A 16,796-nucleotide genomic window follows, 5' to 3' on the forward strand; every position below is an offset into this window, starting at 1 on the left:
CGCCCTCAGAGCATGCGCAGACCTGCTGGCTGGTGTGTTTACGGACATATTCAATCAATCCCTATCCCAGTCTGTTGTTCCCACATGCTTCACATGTTCCTGTTGCCAAGAAAGCTAAAGTAACTGAGCTAAACGACTACCGCCCCGTAGCACTCACTTCCGTCATCATGAAGTGCTTTGAGAGACTAGTCAAGGACCATATCACCTCCACCCTACCTGACACCCTAGACCCACTCCAATGTGCTTACCGCCCAAATAGGTCCACAGACGATGCAATCTCAACCACACTGCACACTGCCCTAACCCATCTGGACAAGAGGAATACCTATGTGAGAATGCTGTTCATCGACTACAACTCGGCATTCAACACCATAGTGCCCTCCAAGCTCATCATCAAGCTGGGTCTCGACCCCGCCCTGTGCAACTGGGTACTGGACTTCCTGACGGGCCGCCCCCAGGTGGTGAGGGTAGGCAACAACATCTCCACCCCGCTGATCCTCAACACTGGGGCCCCACAAGGGTGCGTTCTGTTCACCCACGACTGCGTGGCCACGCACGCCTCCAGGGCCCTCGGGGTGTGGTGTCAGGAAAATAACCTCACACTCAACGTCAACAAAACTAAGGAGATGATTGTGGACTTCAGGAAACAGCAGAGGGAACACCCCCCTATCCACATCGATGGAACAGTAGTGGAGAGGGTAGTAAGTTTTAAGTTCCTCGGCATACACATCACAGACAAACTGAATTGGTCCACCCACACAGACAGCATCGTGAAGAAGGCGCAGCAGCGCCTCTTCAACTTCAGGAGGCTGAAGAAATTTGGCTTGTCACCAAAAGCACTCACAAACTTCTACAGATGCACAATCGAAGCATCCTGTCGGGCTGTATCACCGCCTGGTACGGCAACTGCTCCGCCCAGAACCGTAAGGCTCTCCAGAGGGTAGTGAGGTCTGCACAACGCATCACCGGGGGCAAACTACCTGCCCTCCAGGACACCTACACCACCCGATGTCACAGGAAGGCCATAAAAATCATCAAGGACAACAACCACTGCCTGTTCACCCCGCTATCATCCTGAACGCGAGGTCAGTACAGGTGCATCAAAGCTGGGACAGAGAGACTCAAAGATCCATTATTAGCATGTTCATTGTTAGCATCCATTATTAGCATGTTCATTGTTAGCATCCATTATTAGCATGTTCATTGTTAGCATCCATTATCAGCATGTTCATTGTTAGCATCCATTATCAGCATGTTCATTGTTAGCATCCATTATCAGCATGTTCATTGTTAGCATCCATTATTAGCATGTTCATTGTTAGCATCCATGATTAGCATGTTCCTTGTTAGCATCCATTATTAGCATGTTCAAAATTGGCCTTTTTACCTTTATATGGTTTACAACTTCTCATTTCCGACTAATTGAAAATGAAATGTTGTTTAAAGTAGCGCCCTTTCTTAAAGAAGCCATACAAAGCTGGTTACAATTTCAGTTTTATCCTCCAGAAAAGATTGAACAAATATTACAAAAAACGTTATGGTTAAACTCAATGAATATAAACGGAGGAGTTATGTCACATATACAGTTATCGAAAATATATGGGAATATCTGCTCAATCCAAATTTACAACCAACTGATTACAGCACTACCACAAAAATGGAGGAGGCAAGTGGAAAGGGGAGAAGGTAGGGAACTTGTTTGCCTGCCATATATTAAAGATACAAACTGGATGAAAGGAACTGGCATAAACAGGAAAATATACCAGTTTTATCGGACAAAAATGACAGCTGCGCCATACAGGTTGCAAAATAAATGGGAGATTTTCGAAGTACCAATTCCACGGCATATGGTTTATGGACTAGCTTGCAATTTGTGGATAATATACGATTAAAAAGGTTTAAACATTTTGTAAAATATCACAGCACAGTTGAAAAGTATATGGCACATAGAAACCGAATGAGGGTGGTCTATGGTGATAGGTGGGATGGGCTGAGAGTGGCTTAGGGTTGGGATTTAAAAGAGCTGAGGTCTATGGTGATAGGTGGGATGGGCTGAGAGTGGCTGAGGGGTGGGATTTAAGAGCTGAGGTCTATGGTGATAGGTGGGATGGGCTGAGAGTGGCTGAGGGTTGGGATTAAAGAGCTGAGGTCTATGGTGATAGGTGGGATGGGCTGAGAGTGGCTGAGGGGTGGGATTTAAGAGCTGAGGTCTATGGTGATAGGTGGGATGGGCTGAGAGTGGCTGAGGGTTGGGATTTAAGAGCTGAGGTATATGGTGATAGGTGGGATGGGCTGAGAGTGGCTGAGGGTTGGGACTTAAGAGCTTATGTTTGGTATTGTATTATTGTTATGTGACTGCTTTATATAAAAGTGCCATGTATGTAAAATGTGTACGTAAAATGTATGTATATGTAGCAAAAAGGCTGGGGGTATAAGGGTCTCCTGGGTGGCGCAGTGGTTAAGGGCGCTGTACTGCAGCACTAGCTGTGCCACCAGAGACTCTGGGTTCGTGCCCAGGCTCTGTCGTAACCGGCTGCGACCGGGAGGTCCGTGGGGCGATGCACAATTGGCCTAGCGTCGCCTGGGTTAGGGAGGGTCTGGCCGGTAGGGAAATCCTTGTCTCATCGCACACCAGCGACTCCTGTGGCGGGCTGGGCGCAGTGCGCGCTAACCAAGGTTGCCAGGTGTTTCCTCCGACACATTGGTGTGGCTGGCTTCCGGGTTGGATGGTGCTGTGTTCAGAAGCAGTGCGGCTTGGTTGGGTTGTGTATCGGAGGACGCATGACTTTCAACCATCGTCTCTCCCGAGCCCGTACTGGAGTTGTAGCGATGAGACAAGATAGTAGCTACTAAACAATTGGATACCGCGAAATTGGGGAGAAAAAGGGGTAATTTGTTTTTTTAAAGAACAAAAAAAAGGAAAGAAAAGTATAAGGGTATCCGGATTAGGCCGTAAAATAAGGCCAGGACATTTTTATTTGTTTTTACCATATGGTTTGCAGCACACTTATTATGAATATTTGTTAGTGATGTTAATACGTGTTTGACTTATTGAGTGGACTATTTCCTTTGGTTGAATGTTTTTTTCATGGCTTCGTGCTGAGGTATCTTAAAGGGGAGAGAGTTTGAGAGAGTTTGAACTTTGAGTGATAGGACCAATGTGAATCACTGAGCAATGTCATTCAACATTTTGGTTGGAAAATTAAATGATTAAAAAAACGTACTACCGGTAATTGATTTGAGTAAGTTTGGTATGTTAAAAACCATATGAGTGGAGCAACTTAATGTTGATCCAGTTGGGCTCCTGAGTGGCGCAGCGGTCTAAGGCACTGCATCTGAGTGCAAGAGGCGTCACTGCAGTCCCTGGTTCGAATCCAGGTTGCATCACATCCGGCCGTGATTGGGAGTCCCATAGGGCCGGGCACAATTGGCCCAGGTTTGGCCGGGGTAGGCCGTCATAGTAAATAAGAAATTGTTCTTAACTGAGTTAAATAAAGGTTCAATTTATTTTTGTAATCTATTTGACTTTTATCCATTACCAAATTACATTTTTGATGATAATATAGAAAGTATAGAAGGTATGGTGCTTATGGCACATATAGACTATAGGAGTTGCCTTATATATAGTGGAATCATGATGCTTGTCTTATGTTCATTAGGCACCAAAGAATACATTTTACTTAAACCAGGATTCACTACCTGGATTTATCCAACATGATATGCTAATTTTAGTTTCTACAGGCGGTGTTATGGGGATGGAAATGGTTATTTCCACCATGCTGACCAATGGGATTATGATCAGTATCACCATGATGATTTTTTTCGAACTTATGGAAAATGTACTTGGATTTAATTTCTTAAGGATATTTTAATGTTTATATTATTCCCAACGATCATTTTATGTTAAGGTTAAAGGTTAAATGAACCTACGGATGGTCATTTACAATAGTGGTATACGAGTGCAAGGAAGTTTTTTTCCTATATGTTTGAGTTAAGTTGTTGATGCCTTATTTGTTTTCTACGTGTGAATTAATGTTTTAAAATCTTGTAATTTTCTTTTAAGTTGAGAGAATTCTTAAAATGGGGGAATGTGAGAGCGAAATTACAAGATTATGTTATAATACTGTTACTGCATCAAATGGTTGTTTAATGGAATGGAATAGGGTTCATAGAACACTCATCTGTGCGGGGTCTTCTGAGTTGGGCCTGTGGGGCTTAATGCTGTCAGTGGATTTACGATGCCTTTGGTGATAAAATCTAAAGAACGCATTCCATAGCATGAGTTGGTGTTTGTATACTGGGAGGGACCAGGGTGGAGATGGCTCGGGTATGGATAATTATGAGAGGAAGCTTGCTTTGGGGGCTAGACCCTAGTTTCCACACATTGAGAACAGTCTTTACAGCAGATACTGTCTGCTGTGAATTCTTAATTTATTTCATACGACTCCTAACCTTGTGACCCATTCCACACATCTGTTGTTTGTCATGTGGACTACGGGGGTGTATCTTTGCTATAAAATATCTTGGTATCCTTTGTGTGGGGGCTCTCAACGAATCATCTAAGGGTGGTTCGTCGACCGGCCATCGTTATTGCAGACCACTCACATCATTCACTTGTGTGTGTGGTGTGACATGCTTTCCTTATTAAAAAGTGAATAAAGATTTAGTTTAAGTATAACTCTGGCTTTGTTTGTCTCCTCATTCGATAATAAAGAAATAACCATGACAATATAAACTCAGCAAAAAAAGAAACAACGCTTCTTCAGGACCCTGTCTTTCAAAGATAATTCATAAAAATCCAAACAACTTCACAGATCTTCATTGTAAAGGGTTTAAACACGGTTTCCCATGCTTGTTCAATGAACCATAAACAATTAATGAACATGCACCTGTGGAACGGTCGTTTTGACCCTAACAGCTTATATATAGACTGTAGGCAATAAAAATCACAGTTATGAAAACTTAGGACACTAAAGAGGCCTTTCTACTGACTAAAAAACACCAAAATAAAAATTCCCAGGGTCCCTGCTCATCTGCGTGAACGTGCCTTAGGCATGTTGCAAGGCGGCATGAGGACTGCAGATGTGGTCAGGGCAAAAAATTACAATGTCCGTACTGTGAGACGCCTAAGACAGCGCTACAGGGAGACAGGACGGACAGCTGATTGTCTTCACAGTGATAGACCACGTGTAATAACACCTGCACAGGATTGGTACATCCGAACAGCACACCTACGGGACAGGTACAGGATGGCAACAACAACTGCCCGAGTTACACGCACAATCCCTCCATCAGTGCTGTTGTAAGGCAGGCAACAACGTTGCCCATGGGCACAAACCCACAGTCGCTGGACCAGACAGGACTGGCAAAAAGTGCTCTTCACTGACAAATCGTGGTTTTGTCTCACCAGGGGTGATGGTCGGATTTGCGTTTATCGTCGTTACACCAAGGCCTGTACTCTGGAGCGGGATCGATTTGGATGTGGAGGGTCCGTCATGGTCTGGGGCGGTGTGTCACAGCATCATCAGACTGAGCTTGTTGTCATTGCAGGCAATGTCAACGCTGTGCGTTACAGGGAAGACATTCTCCTCCTTCATGTGGTACCCTTCCTGCAGGCTCATCCTGACATTACCCTCCAGCATGACAATGCCACCAGCCATACTGCTCGTTCTGTGGGTGATTTCCTGCAAGACAGGAATGTCAGTGTTCTGCCATGGCCAGCGAAGAGCCCGGATCTCAATCCCATTGTGCACATCTGGGACCTGTTGGATCAGAGGGTGAGGGCTAGGGCCATTCCCCCCTGAATTGTCCAGGACCTTGCAGGTACCTTGGTGGAAGAGTGGGATAACATCTCACAGCAAGAACTGTTAAATCTGGTACAGTCCATGAGGAGGAGATGCACTGCCGTACTTAATCCAGCTGGTGGCGACACCAGATACTGACTGTTACTTTTGATTTGACCACCCCTTTGTTCAGGGATACATTATTCCATTTCTGTTAGTCACATGTCTGTGGAACTTGTTCAGTTTATGTCTCAGTTGTTGAATCTTGTTATGTTCATATAAATATTTACACATGTTAAGTTTGATGAAAATAAGCGCAGTTGACAGTGAGAGGACGTTTCTTTTTTTGCCAAGTTTATATTCAGTTGAAGTCGGAAGTTTACATACACCCTATCCAAATACATTTAAACTCAGATTTTCACCATTCCTGACATTTAATCCTAGTTAAAATTCCCTGTCTTATGTCAGTTAAGATCACCACTTTATTTTAAGAACGTGAAATGTCCCCATGTGCAGTTGCAAACTGTAGTCTGGCTTTTTTTGCCGGTTTTGGAGCAGTGGCTTCTTCCTTGCTGAGCAGCCTTTCAGGCTGTGTCAATATATTTATTGTGGATATAAATACTTTTGTACCTGTTTCCTCCAGCATCTTCACAAGGTCCTTTGCTGTTGTTCTGGGATTGATTTGCACTTATTCGCACCAAAGTACATTCATCTCCAGAAGACAGAACGCGTCTCCTTCCTGAGTAGTGTGACGGCTGTGTGGTCCCATGGTGTTTATACTTGCATATTATTATTTGTACAGATGAACGTGGTACCTTCAGGCATTTGGAAATTGCTCCCAAGGATGAACCAGACTTGTGGAGGTCTACAATTTTTGTTCTGAGGTCTTGGCTGATTTCTTTTGATTTTCCCATGATGTCAAGCTTAGAGGCACTGAGTTTGAAGGTAGGCCTTGAAATACATCCACAGGTACACCTCCAATTGACTCAAATTATATAAATTAGCCACCAGAAGCTTCTAAAGCCATGACATATTTTCTGGAATTTTCCAAGCTGTTTAAAGGCACAGTCAACTTAGTGTATGTAAACGACCCACTGGAATTGTGATACAGTGAATTATAAGTGAAATAATCTGTCTGTAAACAATACTTGGAAAAATGACTTGCGTCATGCACAAAGTAGATATCCTAACCGACTTGCCAAAACTATAGTTCGTTAACAATACATTTGTGGAGTGGTTGAACATTTGTTTTACTGACTCCAACCTAAGTGTATGTAAACTTGCGACTTCAACTTTATGCGCACTGTTTATGTGTTCTTACTCTGGTCCAGGATGAAGGCTACATTGCTCTGGGCCACTTCATAGCCCTGCTCGGCCAGCAGTAGGTACTGCACCAGCGACCCATCCATGTCGCCGTCCTTGAAGCTGCGGTAGGCTGCCATAAGCCTCTCTGACCAGCGCCCACGCTCACACACATTCTTGAAGAGCTGCTCACAGACACACACACACGCAATAAGACACAGACAGATATACACAGAAACATGAACAAAAGGGTCTGTTCAGAGAATTCGAGGTAGAAGTCACCCCTAACAACAGGCTTTGGATCAGATTTCACAACCCCTGATTTTAAATTTAACCATTGGGAGGATAGAAATATATCTGACCCCAGTTGTGGATCAATGGCTAAGGTATGGATAAGTATGAATTGGCAAACAATGACTGACAGTCAGTAGCAAATGGCTAAATGCTTAGCTAATACATGGCTGAATGGCATTTAATGGATGGCAATTAACACGCTACTAAATGTCTAAACGGATGGCCATAGATGCATAGATCTAACGGATGAAGGTTAATCTCAGGCTAACGGATGGTTTATTGATGGTTTAATGCACAGCTAACAGAAAGCTAATTGCTGGCTAATGGAAAATAATGTATAGAGGCTAGCTCCCAGGTGGCTAGTTTGGCAGTGGTGTGGAATTAAAGGCTAATGAACTGTGACGTGCTGGGATACAGAACTAGCTAATAGCTAGCTAATGGCTAATCCTATAGCTATACAATTCCATAGCGGCTAGTTAACGGCTAGTTGATGGTTAATGCTATAGCTATAGCCAATTCAATACAGCAGCTATAGCTAATTACTAATTAATAGATCATGCTGTAGCAAGCCAATTATGTACATCCGCTAGCTAATGGCTAACTAGCTCACCTCCACGGCGGTGTGGCAGGAGCGCATAACGCCGGTGCCCGTGGCATGCATCTGGGCCAGGTTGTAGAAGGCCAGGATGTGGCCCGCCTGCGAGGCCAGATTGAAGAACTTGAGGGCCTGCTTGTAGTCACGCTTCACCCCGATCCCATCTGGGGCGGAAGAGGGGGAATGGAGAGACAAAAGTGAGTGAGAGAGATCCCCAACACAGAGAAGGAGAGGGAGAGGTGGTGTGCAAGAGAAAAAAGAATGGTTGTGACTGCAGATTTGGGAGCAGAATTTTGGTGGGCAACTAACTTTTTTTTTTATTGCACTGTTCCCCAGGAAACCAAAGGGACAAGTCTGTTTTACACTAACCAACAGAAAAAACAGGAGGTCTCTACACACACAGACCCACAACGCATGCGCACACACTCACTGTAGTACATTGTGCCCAGCTGAAGCTGTCCGTCGACCCAGCCCTGCTCTGCTGCCTTCTGGAAGTATTTCAGCGCCAACTCGTAATTCTGTAGGACACACACACAAAACATAACTATTGTGGAAATCATACAGAAAATACAGACAGTCTACACAGCTGCTGGATTCAATTGCCTATGCCAATCTCTACAAAAGCTCACTTTTGGAATGTAACTACAGTTTGAATCATACAGGCATGCAGCTAACCCGTATTGCATGTGCCAAATCTTTATCTCAACTAAATATGTTTTGGGAAAGGGGGTTAAGTAGTCGGTTGTACGACTGAATGCATTCAACTGAAATGTGCCTTCCGCATTTAACTCAACCCCTTTGAATCAGAGAGGTGCGGGGGGCTGCCTTAATAAACATCCACGTCATTGGTGCCTGGGGAACAGTGGGTTAACTGCCTTGCTCTGGAGCAGAGCAACAGATTTTTACTTTGTCAGCTCTGGGATTTGCCAGCACCCGAAACACTCCTACCCGCCAGGCTACCTGCCAAGCTCTTGTAGTGTAGGTGCCAGGTGGCACTGGGTGATGGTGGACACTTGCAGTCACTTACCACTGGAACGCCCCTCCCATACAGGTACGCCATGCCCAGTCCACTCTGCCCAACAGGGTTACCCTAGGGGACAAGAACAGTTGGAAAGAACACCAAAAAGAGAGACACTCTTGAAAACCACATCTATACCGGTTAATTTGACTAATAATATATACAGTTCAAGTCGGAAGTTTACATACACTTAGGTTGGAGTCATTAAAACTTGTTTTTCAACCACTCCACAAATTTCTTGTTAACAAACTATAATTTTGGCAAGTCGGTTAGGACATCTACTTTTCCAAGTATTGTTTACAGACAAATTATTCACTGTATCACAATTCCAGTGGGTCAGAAGTTTACATACACTAACTTGACTGTGCCGTTAAACAGCTTGGAAAATTCCAGAAAAGGATGTCATGGCTTTAGAAGCATCTGATAGGCTAATTGACATAATTTGAGTCAATTGTAGGTGTACCTGTGGATGTATTTCAAGGTCTACCTTCAAACTCCGTGCGTCTTTGCTTGACATCATGGGAAAATCAAAAGAAAACAGCCAAGACCTCAGAACAGAAATTGTTGACCTCCACAAGTCGGTTTCATCCTTGGGAGCAAATTCCAAACGCTTGAAGGTACCACGTTCATCTGTACAGGCAATAGTATGCAAGTATAAACATCATGGGACCACGCAGCCGTCATACTGCTCAGGAAGGAGACGCGTTCTGTCTCCTAGAGATGAACGTACTTTGGTGTGAAATGTGCAAATCAATCCCAGAACAGCAGCAAAGGAACTTGTGAACATGCTGGAGGAAACAGGTACAAAAGTATCTATATCCATAGTAGATAGATCATACTTTTTGGAGAAATGTCCTCTTGTCTGATGAAACAAAAATAGAACTGTTTGGCCATAATGAACATTGTTATATTTGGGGGAAAAGGGGGAAGGCTTGCAAGCCATAGAACACCACACCAACTGTGAAGCACGGGGGTGGCAGCATGATGTTGTGGGGGTGCTTTGCTGCTGGAGGGACGTGTGCACTTCACAAAATAGATGGCTTCATGAGGGAGGACAATTATGTGGATATATTGAAGCAACATCTCAAGACATCAGTCAGGTTAAAGCTGGGTCGCAAATGGGTCTTCCAAATGGACAATGACCCCAAGCAAACTTCCAAAGTTGTGACAAAATGGCTTAAGGACAACAAAGTCAAGGTATTGGAGTGGCCATCACAAAGCCCTGACCTCAATCCTATAGAAAACGTGTGGGCAAAACTGAAAAAGCATGTGTAAGCAAGGAAGCCTACAAACCTGACTCAGTTATACCAGCTCTGTAAGGAGGAATGGGTCAAAATTCACCCAAGTTATTCTGGGAAGCTTGTGGAAGGCTACCCAAAACATTTGACCCAAGTTAACCTTTTGCGTGTAGGGGGGCAGTATTTTATTTTTTGGCTAAAAAAAACGTACCCATTTGAAACTGCCTATTTCTCAGCCCCAGAAACTAGAATATGCATATAATTGTCGGATTAGGATAGAAAACAGTCTAAAGCAGTGGTCACCAAACTACGGCCCGCGGGCCGGATACGGCCCGTCAGCACATTTGGCCCGGCCCTCTGAACAATACCAGAGACGCTATCGAATTTTTTTCCTATTTGGCCTCCAGAAAAAAAATCCTAGGCCCGGCCCTGTCAAAGAGAGAATCGACCCAGAATGGAAATGGCACCTCGCATTTTTAACAGACGTGACAGAGATACTTAACAGCCTTAACTTGCAGCTACAAGGCGAGGGGAAACTCATTTGCGACATGTATTCACACATAAAAGCATTTGAGGTGAAATTAGCGCTGCTTTTGGAACAAGTGAAAAAGCGCAACTTCGTCCATCTTCCTGCTACCCAAAACCTGTCGACAGAGAACCCAGCGGTCCCGTTCCCAGCTGAAAAGTGCGTGGAAGCACTGGAAATGCTGAAGGCGGAGTTCGATGTGCGATTCAGTGAACTACATGTTCATGCAAAAGAAATCCGTCTTTTTCAGAACCCCTTTGTTGCCGACATTGATGAAGCCCAGCCTTCATATCAGTTTGAGTTGGCTGAGTTACAGAACTGTGATGTTCTGAAAGACGCATTCAAGCCCAACAGTCTCATTGACTTCTATGCCGCCCTCCCAAACGACACATATCCAAACATCAAAAAACATGCAATGAAAATGTCCACAGTTTTTGGCAGCACGTATATCTGCGAGAAAACCTTTTCTTGCATGAAACTGCTGAAAACCCCGATGAGATCAAGATTGACAGATGAACATTTGCATCAGTGCTTGAGACTGGCTGTAACTAGAATGGAACCTGATATTCAACTTCTCACCAGCCAGATGCAGGCCCACAGTTCACACTGATGAACATACATAGGTAAGCTCACTTTTCTGACTTGAATGAGTCATTCTGAGCATAAACAAATATAATCATAATAAAATCTACTGGGATAAAATCCATCTTTACAACCATACTGGTAGTGAAATGTATTGTGCTGTGTAGGTGCTGTATCACTTAGTTCAGTTTCTCAACCTGCTTCTTTTGTGGTTTTCACAGGGAAGTTGATGAGAGAGAGCTGCAAACAGCGGTGTCTACAAGCCTACTGGAACCTACAAAAGGATTATAAGGAAGGAACACAAGAACTTTAAGAGACTGCTCATATGTGTCAGAGAGATTCTGCTCTGACAACTGAGCTGAACTTTTATCTGTTAAGATTGTGCATGGCACGACAGAAAGTTAATGTTCCATGGCTTTTTTTTCTATGAAGAACCCAGAGAGAGTTATTTAGTTATTATTTATTTCCTGTTTTTTTCTGTGAAGAACTCAGAGAGGGTTATTTAGTTATTATTTATTTCATTAATAGTGTTATTATTTGTTTCCTGACTTTTTTTCTGTAAAGAACCTGGAAAGGGTTATTTGGTTATGTGTGGCTTTCTGGAAAACAATAAATTTTTTAAGCTCCCCTACGATCGTCACACTTTTTCTGTTAAAAACTGACACCGGCCCCCCATCAGAGAAGGGAAAAGTTATGTGGACATTATGGAGACTATTTGGAATTTCTGTCTGCGTTGTCGTCACCGCTCTTTCCTGTGGATTTCTAAACATAACGCGACAAACAAACGGAGGTATTTTTGGGTATAAAAATAATATTTATGGAACAAAAGGAACATTTGTTGTGTAACTAGGAGTCTCGTGAGTGAAAACATCCTTAGATCATCAAAGGTAAACGGTTAATTAGATTGCTTTTCTGATTTTCATGACCAAGCTTCCTGATGCTAAGTGTACATAATGCTATGCTAGGCTATCGATACATTTACACAAACGCTTGCATTGCTTTCGCTGTAAAGCATAATTTCAAAATCTGAGATGACAGGTGGATTAACAAAAGGCTAAACTGTGTTTTGTAATATTGCACTTGTGATTTCATGAATATGAATTTTTTGTAATATTATTTGACTGTGGCGCTATGCTATTCAGGTGTTGCCGACGAAAATGATCCCACTAACGGGATGGGTAGCGCCAAGAAGTTAATGGCAATGTTACTAAATACTAATTGAGTGTATGTAAACTTCTGACCGACTGGGAATGTGATGAAATATATAAAAGCTGAAATAAATCATTCTCTCTACTATTATTCTGACATTTCACATTCTTAAAATAAAGTGGTGATCTTAACCTCTCTAGGGTACGTGGGATGGTAGCGTCCCACCTGTCAACAGCCAGTGAAACTGCAGGGCGCCAAATTCAAAACAACAGAAATCCCATGATTAAAATTCCTCAAACATACATGTATTTTACACCATTTTAAAGATACGCTTAGACGAGACAGACTGGAGACAGACTGGAGACAGACATAGCACCTGTTTTTATTTCTCTGATGTATTGCCTGTTTGATTAAAGTCTTTAAAGTCCAGCCACAGTGTCCGATTTCAAAAAGGCTTTACGACGAAAGCAAACCAAACGATTATGTTAGATCAGAGCCAAGTCACAGAAAAACACAGCCAAAGAGAGGAGTCACAAAAAGCAGAAATATAGATAAAATGAATCACTAACCTTAAATGATCTTCATCAAATGACACTCATAGGACTTCATGTTACACAATACATGTATGTTATGTTTGGTAAAGTTCATATTTATATCCAAAATTCTGAGTTTACATTGGCGCGTTATGTTCAGTAGTTCCAAAACATGCGGTGATTTTGCAGAGAGCCACATCAATTTACAGAAATACTCATAATAAACATTGATAAATGATACAAGTGTTATTTACAGTGTTATTCACAGAATTAAAGATATGCTTCTCCTTAATGCAACCGCTGTGTCAGATTTCAAAAAAACTTTACAGAAAATGCAAACCATGCAATAATCTGAGTACTCAGACGCCAAATCAAGCCAGATTGATATCCGCCATGTTGGAGTGAACAGAAGTCAGAAATAGCATAGCTGCTGGCAGACCTCTGACTCATTCCCCTCTCATTCTGCCCCACTTCACAGTAGAAGCCTCAAACAACGTTCTAAAGACTGTTGACATCTAGTGGAAGCCTTATGAAGTGCAACATGACCCCATAGACATTGTGTATTTGATAGGGCAAGAGTAAAAAAACTACAAACCTCAGATTTCCCACTTCCTGGTTGGATTTTTTTCTCAGGTTTTTGCCTGCCATATGAGTTCTGTTATACTCACAGACATCATTCAAACAGTTTTAGAAACTTCAGAGTGTTTTCTATTCAAATATGCATATTCTAGCTTTTATGGCTGAGTAGCAAGCAGTTTAATTTAGGCATGCTTTTCATCCAAAATTCCCAATGCTGCCCCCTACCCTAGAGAAGTTAACTGACCTAAAACAGGGAATGTTTACTTGGATTAAATGTCAGGAATTGTGAAAAACTGAGTTTAAATGTATTTGGCTAAAGTGTATGTAAACTTCCAAATTCAACTGTAACTGATCAATCCTGAAAAACCATGTGGTCATTGAAAAGCGATGTATAGGAATGTTTCTGTCCCAGCAGTTTTTGACCACTATGAACACTCTTTTATTGGTAATTCTTACAGGCATATGTACAGGCACTGTGGCCTATGTATAAGATACCCAAAGAAGTGAATAGTTTGATAAAAGGACATATTAAGAAAACACATTTATACAGATATCATTATGGATGTATAACAATCCATGGTTGGACCATAGAAATATGATGTCCACACTAGTGATTCTATTTCTACGATTTGGACACTCACCAGGTCAGAGGCCTTCTTGAAGTACTGCAGTGCCGTCTCATTGTTCTGAGACAAGTACTCACTGCCATCCGAGTACATCTGACAGAGAGAGAGACCGAGAGTGAGCGAGAGACAGAGAGCGAGCGAGCGAGAGACCGAGAGCGAGCGAAAGACAGAGAGCGAAAGACAGAGAGCGAGCAAAAGACAGAAAGCGAGAGACAGAGAGCGAGCGAGAGACAGAGAATGAGCGACAGAGAGATCGAGCGAGAGACAGAAAGCGAGCGAGAGACAGAGAGAGCGAGCGAGAGAAAGAGAGAGCAAGCGAGAGAAAGAGAGCGAGCGAGAGACACAGAGAGCGAGCGAGCGAGAGACCGAGAGCGAGCGAAAGACAGAGAGCGAAAGACAGAGAGCGAGCAAAAGACAGAAAGCGAGAGACAGAGAGCGAGCGAGAGACAGAGAATGAGCGACAGAGAGATCGAGCGAGAGACAGAAAGCGAGCGAGAGACAGAGAGAGCGAGCGAGAGAAAGAGAGAGCAAGCGAGAGAAAGAGAGCGAGCGAGAGACACAGAGAGCGAGCGAGAGACAGAGAGCGACAGGGCGAGTGTGACAGAGCGAGCGAGAGACAGAAAGCGAGCGAGAGACAGAGAGTGAGCGAGAGACAGAAAGTGAGCGACAGAGCGAGCGAGAGACAGAGCAAGAGACAGAGAGCGAGCGAGAGACAGAGAGCGCGAGCGAGAGACAGACAGAGCGAGCGAGAGACAGAGCGAGAGAGAGAGCAAGCGAGAGACAGAGCGAGCGAGAGACAGAGCGTGAGACAGAGAGCGAGCGAGAGACAGAGCGAGAGAGAGAGCGAGCGAGAGACAGAGAGAGAGCGAGCGAGAGAGAGAGCGAGCGAGAGACAGAGAGAGAGCGAGCGAGAGACAGAGAGAGAGCGAGCGAGAGACAGAGAGAGCGAATGAGAGACAGAGAGAGCGAGCGAGAGACAGAGAGAGCGAATGAGAGACAGAGAGAGCGAGCGAGAGACAGAGAGAGCGAGCGAGAGACAGAGAGAGCGTGCGAGAGACAGAGAGAGCGAGCGAGAGACAGAGAGAGCGAGCGAGAGACAGAGAGAGCGAGCGAGAGACAGATAGCGACAGAGCGAGTGTGAGACAGAGAGCGAGTGAGAGACAGAGCAAGCGAGCGAGCGAGAGACAGAGAGAGCGAGTGACAGAGAGAGCGAGCGAGAGACAGAGCGAGCGAGAGAGCGAGGGACAGAGAGGAAAATAGAATAAAGAGAAGGGGAGAGAAGGGAGCATGAGGAGAAACCACTGGAAAGTAACACAGCCACAGAGTAAGGTTTGCGTTACTTATTTCTACACAGTGCTACAAGTCTATAAGATCATGTAATAATCTTACCTTCCCAAGGAAGGCCATGGCGTGTGTGTTCCCCGCATTCGCTGCCTGGTTGAAGTAATCATACGCCCGCTGTCGACAAACAAACATTTAATTTGTGACCAACTCCACACAACAACTTCACATTGAATACAAGAGTGAGCATGACAGAGCTAGAGTTTGAATAATTTGAAAATGGGTTAGCGAAAGTTTACCTGGTGGTTCTGCTCCACCCCCCGACCACCGTGCAGATGCAGCTGGCCCAGTCCCACCTGTTGTGGACAAAGGGTCATGGCACGAAACATGACGAATGAGTCCCAAATGGCGCCATATTCCCTATATAGTACACTACTTTTGACCAGAATCCACCCTTTCAATCATTACACGCTTACTGATTATCATACTATAGCCGTGCAAGCCAGTGCGTGCAAGCGCCAGAGAAACTTGAAAACGAATAGACTCAGAAAGTGATTTGATTACTTCCTTTAACTCCTGCAAGTGCGAGGAAGTGTATAATTGGTATAATGCCCCAAATTCATCATTTATGGTATTTTCCACTTTCCCTGACTGTCTAGCTTTAACTTTGATGATTGTTAGTTCTCAAAGATTACATTATGAAACAAATACGTAAAGGTTTTTATCTTTTCTACATACTTTCAACATAATTTTAGTGCTTCACGTTGACACTGATTGCTTTTTTCCATCGCAAAGATTTCCTATTCAAAGAAGATCACTAAGAGCAGTGTGCCCCATCTGAACCCTAACCTGGGCCTGGACATCTCCCTTCTCAGCCAGGAACTGGTAGTACTGGATCAGGTCTTCCTCCAGCATGCCGCTGGTAGAGCCTGGGTTCTCCACCTCGTCCAGCAGACGTACCCTCTGCACCGCACTGCCTCCCGTCAGGGACACGTCACTGGCCACTGGAGAGTGGGTGACAGAAAGACAATGTTTCTGCCATAAATTGCTCTGTGAATAAAATTGATTTTTTTTTTAACACAGTTGAGTTGCAGCCTTTGCTTTTGTTTTATCAGTTTGCGGAGAATCTGGGGATTTTTCTATAAAAAGGTCAGCACCTATAAATATGCAATAGACACTTCGCAACAAGAACATCTACTTTTCAAACTCTACTGCACATGCTCGTTTAGGTCTGTTCACATTTAGGTGTTCTCCATTCAAAACACTGACAAACTGTCATCTGAGATGGTG

General features: G+C 43.8%; 1 protein-coding gene across 2 annotated transcripts in view; it reads right to left on the reverse strand.

Annotated features, from left to right (window-relative positions):
* The window catches only part of LOC118386733 (protein sel-1 homolog 1-like), a 67,087-nt gene that overhangs the window by 19,794 nt on the left and 30,497 nt on the right, over nt 1-16,796 (reverse strand). For both annotated transcript variants that reach the window (XM_035774499.2, XM_035774498.2), the window contains exons 10-17: nt 16,356-16,510; nt 15,806-15,862; nt 15,615-15,683; nt 14,241-14,318; nt 9,002-9,064; nt 8,405-8,492; nt 7,990-8,138; nt 7,105-7,270 (exon numbers count right to left, since the gene is read on the reverse strand). In XM_035774499.2, coding sequence (XP_035630392.1) covers nt 7,105-7,270; nt 7,990-8,138; nt 8,405-8,492; nt 9,002-9,064; nt 14,241-14,318; nt 15,615-15,683; nt 15,806-15,862; nt 16,356-16,510 — 825 coding nt within the window. The remainder of the gene's footprint in view (nt 1-7,104; nt 7,271-7,989; nt 8,139-8,404; nt 8,493-9,001; nt 9,065-14,240; nt 14,319-15,614; nt 15,684-15,805; nt 15,863-16,355; nt 16,511-16,796) is intronic.

This window comes from Oncorhynchus keta, chromosome 8, assembly GCF_023373465.1.
Source record: "Oncorhynchus keta strain PuntledgeMale-10-30-2019 chromosome 8, Oket_V2, whole genome shotgun sequence".
NCBI classification, from domain to species: Eukaryota; Metazoa; Chordata; class Actinopteri; order Salmoniformes; family Salmonidae; genus Oncorhynchus; species Oncorhynchus keta.